General features: G+C 41.5%; 1 protein-coding gene across 2 annotated transcripts in view; it reads left to right on the plus strand.

Moving 5' to 3' along the window:
* Positions 1–240: 240 nt before the first annotated feature.
* BMPR2 (bone morphogenetic protein receptor type 2) overlaps positions 241–13,139 on the plus strand; it is a 245,476-nt gene continuing 232,577 nt past the window's right edge. For both annotated transcript variants that reach the window (XM_077448607.1, XM_077448608.1), the window contains exon 1: positions 241–1,378. In XM_077448607.1, coding sequence (XP_077304733.1) covers positions 1,264–1,378 — 115 coding nt within the window. In that variant the 5' untranslated portion in view covers positions 241–1,263. The remainder of the gene's footprint in view (positions 1,379–13,139) is intronic.

Below are 13,139 nucleotides of genomic sequence, written 5' to 3' on the forward strand. Positions count from 1 at the left end.
AATGATTTTATCCGATTAATCGATTAATCAAAACAATAATCGGCAAACTAACTGATTAAGAAAACAATCGTTAGTTGCAGCCCTAGTAAAAACATAGACATGATTAAATTAGTGTTTTTTTTGTTAGTGTGGAATAAAGTTGATTCAAAAGAAGGTTAAAAAAAAGCCTTGCAGGCCTAGACTCTGCCCTCCCTCGTCACCCTCCCCTCCTCTCCTCAGTCTGGGCGGTGTGAGAGGCCTCTTTGTGTCTGGCTGTGACACAGGAGCAGCTCAGGAGGAGGAGGAGGAGGTTTGTGTATGTGTGAGAGAGAAAGAGAGGGGAGGCGATCCGGTGCCTTCCTCATCAACACTTCTGTCTCCAGTTCCCCTCCTCCTCAGCCCTCTCCCATTAGCACAACACCCCTTGTGATGGCTTCCCCAAGGGAAGAGAGGGGGGCTTCTGCCTTGGCTGAGGGTGCCTCCTTAAGGCTTCAAGGCTCTCTTTAAACCACAGGAGCAGGAGACATTCTTGTGCAGCCCGTGCAGGGCCTCATCTTGGAAGGATAACTCCAGGCAAGCTGGGGATACCTTGGACCCGGGACAGACAGCTGCACATTGAGCAGATCTATTGATGCTGGAGGCTGAAACCATTTACTATCTGATCCCAGCATCCCCCCCACATGGGACATCTACATTTCTAACCAATGGAGTGTAGAAAACAATCATTTCACTGGCAGGAAGAAAAGTAACTCAGGAAAAAAAAAAATCATCTACTGGAAGGGATGCTGGAAGAGGTCCATGGACACAGTATTAGAAGACATAGGAGGAAACTGGCCAACGCAATGACCTATTCTCAATGTATTGTCTCTTGAAAGAAGGAGCTCTCTATTTTTGGTCAGAATATTAGGCAGTCATTGTCGCCTTGGAGTTTTGTGCAACGACTGATCATTATTAATGGCTTTTGGTGTTTCTAGTTGCCCCTGTGAGGGGTCGGAGAGAAGGGCAGCGTCCCCTGTGTAATACCGTGCTTTGGGAAATGGTATTAGCGGGACCTTGTTGTAAGGACTTTTTGATGCTGTGAAGGGCTGTGAAATCGTTGAGTTTCTCTGGGAGAACAGACTCCCTTAGTTGGAATGAGCGTTATCTGATGGGAGAAGGCAGTCTAGTCCACTGAGGATCCTGCGCTAGAAGGGCCTCTGCCGCCCGTGGATTAGAAATCACATTTATTGTGAAATCGGATTATAGCCACACTAGGTTCTTTTTTTTTTTGTGTGTCTCCTTCGTATGTCTTCTCGCTGTCCGATTTCTTTGGGATTACTGAGGGTTATGGCTTCAAATCAGAGTCTGGTTCTTCTGCTCCTTGGCTTACATTCCACCCTGCTGCTGGCCACAGCTGCTGGTAAGTCACTTTTCATTTGACAGACTTAGTTTTCCGCTCCCAGGAGGATATCGATCTTCATCCGTAGCTTCATTTGAAGAAGAAGCTAGTCTTTATTTTATTGAAATAAGAAGGGGGGGCAAAGTGTGCAGTCTCATATGCCATGTCGATGGCTTTTTATTAGTACATTTTCTATTTTCAGATTCAATACTGTAATAATTAAAACAACAAGGGTTCAGGGATATTCTTCAGGTGCCATTTTCACCGCTGCCTTTTAACGCACGTGTTGCAATCCCATTTCCCATTTTTCCTATGTTTTAGTGCATTGAGGGACTTATGGATGTGAATGGCAATGCATCAACATGCATGTTACATATGGTTTGATGTGTGGCCAATGGATATTAAAAAAAAAAGCCTTGGTCAATTTATTGTTAACCCCTTTCCATTGGCCCTTTAACTAGCCAGTGACGCCGAAGGCCAGTAGGCGGGGCTGGCGAGTATGCACTCACTGTTATTGGCGCACCTACCTGCTCCTGATCGACTGCACTTGACAGAGAGCTCCTTTGACAGCTCATCACTGTTCTGGGGTGCCAGTCAAGCATGTCCGCAGAACAAGATAGTGATGCATGTATGCATCAGCTCAGTATTGAGGCCTACGTTCGTGGTGATGCATATATAGGTGTGACACCAGCGGGAAGAGGTTAACTATAAACACTCCAAATTCTAAAGTAAAAATCGCATTGAAAAGGCACCTTTTTAACGCATGTCAATGAGGAAAGGAAATAACTTATGAAAATACATCTACCTAACACTACAAAAAAATGCACCTCTACGCACACGCATAGATCTAAATGGGCTCTCATTCTTATCCTAATCATACCTTGAATGCTTATATGGAATCTCTAAGAAAGATTCGCTATTCTTGGGGGGACGGATGTTTAAACAAAAAGATGTGCATTTTAAAGTAATGGATCTGTAATCGCAGTGGGAATTTTCCTGTTATGAGTGGAGTTGTTGCAGGGAATGATTGCCCGAGTCATGAAGAAGTATCATTTGAGTCAGCAGAAATCCATCATTGTCTGCATTGGTGATTGGTTTTGCCAGCTTTTGTACCCTAAAGGTTCTTCGGGTAGCCAGGAAATTTCATTTTGCACTCTAGAAATATCATTCATAGAGATATTGGACTGGCATTGCATGGAATGCAGCATGTCTCTCGTTGTCTGAGACCATGTACAATGTATATACAGCATGTTGCTGGAGATTGGGTGGGAGTGACAGCTAGTGGGCACCTCAATAGCCGCAGAGCAGAGGAATTGCAGACAGCTCAGATTTCTATTCTAGAGAAAGCAAAGGGTCAAAAGCCATGCTCTCCACATTTGTCACTATGTATTGAATGTTCTCTACAGTGGCATTGCCCGTAAATATGTTAGAGGTCTACACTGTAAGGAATCTTTTGTTTAAGAAAATAAAATTTCAACCAGGGTAACAAAGATCGCTTGATTTGATACTTGGGGTTTTCTGATTGCTTAGTGGAGGTTGATTCTTCTTGTACCTGAAATGACACAGCTGACACAGTATTGTGCTGCCACACAATGCAGCCTTAGTGTTGCATTAGCAGAGAAGGTGTGTGCTGTCCCATCGTGTCACTTTGTATTCTCATCCTATTCTATAGTCCAATTTGTGAGTGTGAAATAAACACTATTTGGGATATGGATATATTTATAACGGCTCCCTTTTTGTTTGCATCAATTTTTTTTTTTTAAGCTTTAACTGGAAGCAGCCATCTTGGCAAACCCTGCACACTGATTTTTATTAGGATGCATTGGACCTGATTTATTAGAGCTAAAGGTGCGCTTGATGGGTCATCTCCCAATTTTGGTCTCAATGTTGCAAAGGGGTTTAAAAAATGATGAGCACATGTGTGCGTTTTTGCTGACATGAGATCATGTATGTACATAGATATGTACTGAAGACAGTTTGCAATGATCCAGCATTTCCAGATCTGTGCCTACAAACCCTTGACAACCTGGAGCCATCAAACCTGCATTTTTTAAATGTTATCAAAAGTTTAAAAGTACACTTTAGATATTTTTATATGCAGTTTACTCTAATGAAATGAAAAGAAAAAAAATATGACAATCTCTGGAATCTAGCTATATCATCATTTGGCTTGTGTGTATTAGAATGGTTTTGACTCTTCTCTGGCCCTTAAAATGTACTATTGTGGTCAGAAAGCTATATGTTTTTTAAATAAATAATCGTTTCCATATATTATAAACCCTATATTGTATAAACCTCACACCCACGTGCTCAGAACAATGCTCTCGCTGGTAGCTGGGATAAAATGTGACATGCCTCAGCCCAGCTTTGGTTGCATTCTATGTTGCATTTCCTGAAGGATTACAGAAAACCTCAGTTGTTCATCAGCCAAGCAGCTGGCATTTTCAACAGTTTAGTAGTGGCGTCTTCCATATTCTGTTTATTTATAGGAGGAGGTACAGGTACAGGTTACCTTTAAAAATCAGTTAAAGCAGATTTAACCAGGGGCCCCAGGAGAACATCATGGACAATTTACCTCCAAGTTTGGTCTCCTCCATTGATGACAGTTCTGTGTTCCCCCTTATCATGTGGAACACCATTGCACCTATCTTCTTTGGGGGGGTTTTCAGGAACAGTGTTTTTCTTCTTTGGTCATTGGGCATACATGCTAAAATTCCATTATTCCAACACCTTGTTCCACTTTTGGCATCATACAGGATCAATTTAACCAAAAATCTCCTAGCCTAGCTCGTATTTAACATCCATTTATTTCATGGTTACCAGTTAAATGTCTGTAAGTTTGAAAATTGAATAAGGGACTTTTGATCTCTAGATTTTAGTTCCAATATAAGTTATTTTACTTTTTTTAAAGATTTGCTTTTTAGCATATTTCAGTTTATACTTTTATTTAAAGGGTTATTTTGCCTTTACCCAAAAAAAAACAAAAAAAAAAACTGTCTATGCATATAAGGGGTGTCTGTAGATAAAAACAAACTGCAGCTTTGACAAAAGTTAAAAAAATGCCCTTTCTATAGGAGTAAGCCATCCACATGCCATCCACATGCCATCCACATACCTCATGAAGCCTGACTGGGAAACTCCCAGGATGTTGCTAAGGACATCGCTAGCAGAGGCCCAGCTGATAATGTTCACCTTCACTATTACAGGAGGGAGCTCTGAAAGGCTGAGCTCAGTGTTACTGCATCAGAGAAATGTGAGGGGGTTTGAATGAGAGAAAGAGCTCACTCCTGTGATGGGGAAGGTGAACATTATCGGTCTCTGTTAGTGGTTTTCTTACCAACATCCTGGGAGTTTTCCAGTCAGGCATCACGAGGTACGTAGATGACCTACACCTATAGCAAGGGCACTATCAATCGGCTTGTGTAGAAACCAGCCTGTTGGAAATATGTTTCTCGATTAGTGCCGCTGGCAGTGCTGATGAGTGTATTCTGGGGCCGCTGTCAGAATACAATACTGCTGTGGGAGGGATTCCGCCAATCAAATCAAGCATGTGGATGGGGGAATGTAGTCATATTGTTTCTTTCAACCCACTGGTGGAACAAAAATATTGACTCATGTATGGCCTGCCTTAAGCCTTGTTCACACGATAAGAATATCAGATGAATGATCGCCTATTATTTTTGCATAGTAGTCTTATATCGAAAACCAATAGGTTACTGAAGTTACGAAAATTCTCATATGACAGAATATATTGTAATGTATTATTTCTAATGTATTATTTCTGAACATTCTGGTTTTGGTCTTTATGGACGAATACTGTACTGATTAAACGAAAATCGCTGGTTCTGGTATTGTCCGAGAATATTTTTCGTGTTTGTCCCTTAAGATAATTTTGCAATTAACTCGTGATTGGCTCTTGAAAGATTGTGCTATCAGATTATTGTACAATCGCTTTGAAATCTGTATTTTTTTGGACGATTTTCTCATTGTGTGTACTAGGCATTAGTCTCTTCAGTTGAGTAGGTTCTGCAATAGCTTATCATACACTTTGTTGAATTTAAGGTTTAAGTAGGTGAAGGCCATTGCATTATAGCATATTCTCTATTTATGTATATACAGGCATATTGTTGTCTCCTATTACTAGCTTTGTCATACTGATAATACATTAGTGCATTAATCATGTGCAAATACTGCCTACATTTTTGAAGGCCACTCTGAGTAAATTCTTGATGGATCAACATTAAAATGGGGTAATTATAGCTTCTACAAGCAAACAGCACTATTGGGTAAAAAAAAGCTTGAATTACACTAAATGGTTCTCATTACCATATGAGAAGCCTTACTCAGGCCTGAATACTAAAGGGAACTCTTGGTTGAATCATTATGGTAACTGTTGTTGCACAGAGAGTTTGGCAAACCTATGATTTTCTTAATCAGCATAGTCTCCAGAAAACCAAAGCATGTGATGCCAGACTGATAACATTAAGCTCAGTTGTATACTTGTATAAAGGCTCCACCACCCACAGCCTTCACGTTCCCTCCCTAAAGATTTCTTTTTAAGGTAATACTAAATGTTTAGTTGAAAGAAGAGACCTTTTTCATACAGAATTTTTAGGACTTTAATAATTATATATATTATTTATTATATATTTTTTAATTACATAACTTGTTTTATTTATTTACTATTAATATATTTATTTATTTGCATTCTTTATTTAAGCATTTTCTAGTGCATAACCAAGTGAATAATAAAAAGAGGAGTACAGGGAAGGCTGTGGGAATGGGTACATCAGGGGAGGCAAAACACTCTGTAAAGAACAGGGGGAGTGAAACATTGTACCATCTACAAAAACAGGTCAGAAGACCTTCTACATAACTTATTTTAGACACCACCATCATTTGGTCTCCGCTCTTATTTATAAAATGCAAGCAAATCATAGCTGCTGGTAGGAGCCAGCAGGGTGCTGTATATAAATTCCTCAAATCAGGAAGCTGTGGTAAATCCTGCATGTGATGCTGAACATTCACGATAGAAAAACTGAAATCTATGGACGGGGTAGAGACTGTAAAGGCTGGAGGCTCTGTTAGACTTGTTGTAGCATCTAATGCACACTGTGGGATGTTTACAGTGTGCGGTGAAATCAGTGCATGACTAAAGGTGAGGCAATGAGTGTCAAATAAAATAGAAGTGATCTGAATATACAGTATGTAAAATGCTGTGTAAATCGTTTGTACTATTATTATAATAAATAATAACATTTAATTCCTATGAGTCTTAACACCCATACACACGGGGCGAATGTCAGGAGATATCTGCCGGTTAAAAAACAAATGGCGTACACTCGGCATGTTGGGAATGCTGTTGGACATGCATGCTGGAAAACCAGCAGCCAACTGACTCCCAATCAGCATTCTTAGCCAATGGCAGAGATCACTAATCAGTGTTCTGGTGGGGGTTTGGGCGTCCCCCTGTCAGAACTCTACAGCTCAGCAAGGGAGATCGCTGTACTAACTTTGGATCATTTGTACAGCGGCTCGGATCAGAGCTGACAGTTTTTTTTTTTTTTACGAAAAAAACAAACTTGTGTGTACCCAGCTTTATTCTAAATGGCTCCTTTAAGGAGTTTTCATTAACATCCATAAAGGAAAAGCAAACATTGCTCAGCCCAGACGTCTGCTGATCAGCTGTTCTCGGTATTGGAAAAGCAAAGGTTCAAAGGTTACTCCAAGTGGCTTGCTCTTTTCTGCCTATGTACAGCGTCAGCCTCAGAAAACTGTTAAAGGTGATGGCCCTCCGAAATCAGAGCTATCAGCGGGGATCAACAGAGCGATTCCTGCTGAGCAAGCGGATGTTCACAGGGTGGATCATCACGGATCTGTCCCGTGTGAAAGGATCTTCAGGCCCCTTTCGCACAGGCTGTCCGATCAGCTCCGTCTGTCAGTTTTTCAGGCAGAACTGATTGGACGCTGCATTGTCCTCTATGGAGTGGCGAATGTCCGCTGACACCCGCGCCGTCCGATCTGATCCTGTCCGCTAAAAACAGATGGATGGTGGTCCTATTTTCCATCCATCCAGTGGATCAGATTGGATGCAAATGGACAGATGGTCTGCTTCCATCTGATTGCTCCATAGAGCAGAACGGGGCTGACTGTGTCTGTGTCCGCTCTGCGTAGCGGAGCGGACATGGACCTGTCATCCGCCTGCTCAGTGGGGATCTGCGGAGAGATCCCCTGCTGAGTAAGCAGATTCCGCATAGCGGAGGTGCCCGTGTGAAAGAGGCCTTTGGGTGTCTGCATTCTGGATGAATTAGTAAAGCAGAAGCCTTTGGACAGCAGCATTGTCAGTCTGAGGGGAGGGAAGAGTTAAGCCTGACATTGGAATCCCTGCTGAACCGGCCACGATTCAAACCATCTATGGGCAGGCTGATTGCACCCAAGTCAATCCATCAATCGATGGTACAACCAGCATGCCAGATTTTTACATGGGATTATTGTCAGTGGCTATAATGTAGTTCCATTTCAAATATAGAAATATTTTAGGTTTTTAGTGTATTACTACAGCGAATACAGTATATTAGTTTCTAATTGAACAGATACTGTTGGCAGTGTTTGGCAGCACACCAGGAGCCCATGGCTGGCACCTCCTAGATTGGTGGTTAATTGTGCTTCTGACTTTGGAACCTCCCAGACATGTACATCAAAGGCATTTCTTTTACAGTTTCTAATCACTGTACAGTCTCAAGTCTGTCAGGGCAGGCTTCGACTCATAAAAAGCAGACAGACCAGTCTTCTCATGATTACTTTCTATTAATGCTACAACTGGTCTACTTGTTAAGTTGTTGACCCGTACAGAAGTCGTCTTTTCATTTCTTATTTTAGCAGACGTTGTTGGCAATTGTGTAAGATTATCCCATACCTACAGAATGTGACCTATCCATTTACAATCTGTTGTCTACAATATTTAAAGAGCATATCCAATCGGTAGCTGTACAAGGAGGACCAAAAGGAAAACTAACTTAAAATATACTAAAATAAATACGAAAATAAACTAAAAGGCAAAAATATACTAACCAAAATAATACTATTTTGAGGGTCAAGTTCACTACAGAATTACTTTCTGAAAACAGATGGTATGCACATATCTCAATTACATTACATGCCAAAAACAACAACGAGGTCAAAAGATATGATTTAGGTGTTTACAGAAGAATATGAAATATTGCATAAGGAAATTCTAATCTATTTTTAGTGACCACTCATTTTGCTTAAAGCCCAACTCCAGGAGTTAAGCTGGCCATACAGTTAGTTTTTTGGCTGAATAAAAAAAACAAACAAGGTAAATTAAGGATTTCCGAAAATTGCCGAGGATGAACGGCGCCTGCGCACTGAGTCCAGGTTCTATCCCCACTATCCAAGTGGACATAGAGTAAGAATATAAAAGAGCCGAGCGCAGCGAGGCCAAGCCCGAAGCGTGGCGAGCGAAGCTCGCCCACGAGGGGCCCTCTAATATTCACAACCCTATGTCCGCTTGGATGGTGGGGCTACCACCTCCACTCACGGCGCAGGCGCCGTTCAGCTTCGGAGATTTTCCGAAGCTTCGTCTGCTCCGTACTGCGCATGCGCAGTACGGCGCGGACACTATATCATGGCCGGACAATATTCTCACAGCAACACCCACTGCTGCTATTCTACACTGATCAGCAGTTGCAGACTTGACGAAGATGAATTTTCCAGCATGTCTCTTCAAGAGAAGTCGATCAAATTATTTCCTTCTGTCAACCAGGAACTGCCATACACTGAACAAAATTAGGCTCGTCCATGCTGAACCAGCCAAATTTCATTAACGGTCAGTTCATGGGATTCCTGTGCATTCCTATGCAGTGCAATTTTGTAGCCCATTCAGTTCTTTTGATTTTCTAATTTTTGATTTTCGGTGTTCGTTTTTAACTATAACAAGAAAAATTTTTACGAGGTGGGTGGGAAATATTTCTCCAACTAATTTCTAAGGCAGACCATAGAAAGTGCGAATTTCTTTTCTGCAACCCCCACGAATCCCCCATCAACGCAGACAGTGCTGACAGGGGAATCCCTCCTGCCGAGCCATTGTCTTCTCCCGAGGGGGGGGCTAAGGGATCTTTGCTGGAAGAAGACAGTGATTATTGCTAGCTATAACAGCCACTAGCGATAATAGTAAATTGACATTACGTCCAAATTGTTTTTCAGTCGTACGGGAATTTTCGTGACTTTAGTAAACTCATCAGCTTTGATTTGAGATTAGCATGCAACAAAAAAAAAAACAGATGATCATTCGTCTGATAATCTCATCGTATGTACCGGGTATTAATGTGCATTGATGCACCTATAGCGTTAATGAGTGTTTTGACTGCGTTGCACAGGCATTCATGCTGCACCAGGCAACGCTCCTCAAATGCCCAGTGAGATGTGTTTTTTTTATCCATTTGTTCAAGGCTAAAACGGGAAATGATCACTTTTGACGCTTTGTAACGACACCTAAAATGTAGTGTAAACGCCATAGGTGCCTTAACAGTGCGCTCCGTTTCAGGGCTGAATTCAGTCATAGAATCGCCCCTGATTCGTCCCTGAAACGGGGAACAGGGACACACAGCGCTCCTGTGCGTTCCGCAGCGGGTTATAGTGTAACCCGGGCTAAAGCTGCAGTGTGAACACCTCCATCTGCTCACTAATTTAACAGTTTTGAATGGTATAGATAGGCGGTCAGGAGGTGGAAAAGCCATGACCCAACTGCCCTATGTTCAACTCCTCTGTGACAGAGCCCTAAGCCCTCGTACACACGGTCGGACATTCCGACAGCAAAATCCGTCAGATTTTGTCCGAAATTTGTGTTGCATACACATGGTCGGACAAAGTTGTCGGAAAATCCGATCGTTCGTAACTTGATGACGTTATTTTGTTATGATGGGACTACGTTCAGGCTAGTAGCCAATAGCTTTGGTCTAGGAATTTGATCTGAGCATGCGTGGCACTTTGTCCGATTGGAATTCTCTACAAATAATTGGACAAAGTTGGATCGGATCATGTTGTCGGAAAATTTTATAGCCCAGCTCTAAAACTTTGTCCGTGGGATATTCTGACAGAAACAGTCCGATGGAGCCCACACACGGTCGGATTATCCGACAACACGGTCCGATCGGACATTTTCCGACCGTGTGTACAAGGGCTAATATGTGTACACGCAGTCAGACTTTCAGCCAACAAGCTCACATCCAACATTTCCCGTCGGAACATCCGACCGTGTGTACGAGGCATAACAGTGCATATGGTTTTTGTTTGAGAAAGTTCAATTACTCATAAATTGTTTTTTAAAAATTGCTAAATGTGAAAAGCAACGTTTTTTGTAATTGCCGATGAGAATTTTTGTACAAATGTTTGTGAGCTCTGTTCCTAAATCTACTAGTGTATGGCCAATTTTAGAAAACTTGCAGATAAGTTTCCATTAAATCTGCAATTTCCAATGAGCAGCAGATTACCGGAAATGCTACCAAGGTATTTTGCATTGCATAACAGTTTCTGTGTCTATCACATAATTGGACTTGCCTTGATAAGCAGAGCTGTAAATCTCCATGAGAACTAATGGTGTCGCATGAAGGACATTCACCTCTGTATAAAAGCTGATAATAATGTTTTTTTTTTTTCTCAGCGGAAACACAAAACCATTTCACACAGTGCAGTCTTCACATGCAGATTAGCAGTTTTCTACACCAAGGACAATAATGGCACAACACAGCCTTAAGGTATTAGCACCCACTTCTACTGAAATTCATCTCCAGCTTCTAAAGTTGATGCTGAGAACTAGACGATAACATGCTCCATATGGCTAAGAAAAACAAAATACCTATTTCCACGCAGGTACTAAAGTCAAAGGTCACACATATTTAACGATTTTCTCCACATTTTTAAACTATGCTATATTTATCCCAGCTTAAAACCCAACAATAATGGCTAGATGAGGCTTAGACAATTGAGAGCTGTTCTAGGGAGAGACAAGTGGTTCCAACCAATGAAGACCCTTGCTATCCTTCTGGGACCAGCCCTGAAAGATGGAAGCCATACTTGTACTACATTTGTTCATAATACAAATCATAACTTATTCAGTTTTTTTTAGTTTCATTGAATTCTCAACACAAGAACAAACTGTAGCCTATCAAAAAAATAATATATGTATTAATGTACATATAAAGCGAAGAGAGATATTCGTTTATGGACTGACATTTTCCAGAAGAAGAAAATTACTAAAATTAAAAAAATAATTTATATACAAGGGTCCCATCATTGGGTATGAAAGTCGTCATCTGCACAAAAGGTCCTGTGCATCTCCAAATAATGAGCTTTATTCGGTATTTTAAGTATCAACCTCATCCAGCTCCAATATCTCAATACCTTTTATAAGTACATGGCCTGCAGTGATACCACGTATACCAAGTAACAGAAGATAACCAGCACCACAAATTATGTATTCATCAAAGTTTGTTGTAGATCTACATTCACTGTTCACTTTATTAGGTACTGTAAACAACATAAAAAGAAGAGCTGTGCTAAAAACAAAAAAGTGTTCTAAATAAAATAAAATAAAAACTTCATGCAGTTAACAACATAAGTGGTCAAAAAATTAGATTAAGTGAACGTGAATATCAGAGTATTACGATCTGAGTTGCTGCTTATAGGGAGGGTTTTTCAAATAGCGCAGTTTACTCTTTTTACCACTTTATTAGGTACACCTTGCTAGTACTGGGTTGGACCCCCTTTTGCCTTCAGAACTGCCTTTGTAGCATAGATTCAAAAAGGTGTTGGAAACATTCCTTCGAGATTTTGGTCCATATTGACATGATAGCATCACGCAGTTGCTTTAGCTTTGTCAGCTGCACAACCATGATGCAAATTTCCCATTCCACCACATCCCAAAGGTGCTCTATTGCAGTGGTTCTCTACCCTGTCCTCAAGTACCCCCAAACAGGCCATGTTTGTAGGTTCTGCTTTATCTTGCACAGGTGCCTTAAATCAGAGGCAATGGCTTGGTATTTTGTACCGCTATTTTATCCAAGAGAAATTCCCCAAAAAAGGCCTGTTGGGGGTACTCGAGGACAGGCTTGAGAACCACTGCTCTATTGGATTGAGATCTGGTGACTGTGGAGGCCATTGGAGTAGTGAACTCATTGACATGTTCAAGAAAGCAGTGGTGAGATGATTTGAGCTTTGTGACATGGTGGATTTTCCTGCTGGAAGTAGCCATCAGAAGATGGGTACACTGTAATCATAAAGGGGTGGACATCATCAGCAACAATACTCAGGTAGGCTGTGGGGTTTAAACAATGCTCAATTGGTACTAAGGGGTCCAAAGTGTGCCAAGAAAATATCCCCCCCCACCATTACACCACCAGCTTGAACCATTAATACAAGGCAGGATGGATGCATGCTTTCATGTTGCTTACGCCAAATTCTGACCCTACCATCTGAATGTCGCAGCTGAAATTGAGACTCATCAGACCGGGCAACATTTTTCCAATCTTCTAATGTCCAATTTTGGTGAGCCTGTGCTAATGGTAGCCTCAATTTCCTGTTCTGAACTGACAGGAGAGGCACCCGGTGCGGTCTTCAGCCGCTGTAGCCCAAGGTTACTTCAAGGTTTGATGTGTTGTGCGTTCAGAGATGGTATTCTGCATACCTTGGTTTAACAACTGGTTATTTAAAGCGGGATTCCACCCTAAAGTGGAACCTCCGCTGATCGGATCCCTTTACACCCACT

Source organism: Lithobates pipiens, unplaced genomic scaffold, assembly GCF_037356315.1.
Source record: "Lithobates pipiens isolate NorthernLeopardFrog02 unplaced genomic scaffold, aLitPip1_a1.2 Scaffold_22, whole genome shotgun sequence".
Lineage (NCBI taxonomy): Eukaryota > Metazoa > Chordata > Amphibia > Anura > Ranidae > Lithobates > Lithobates pipiens.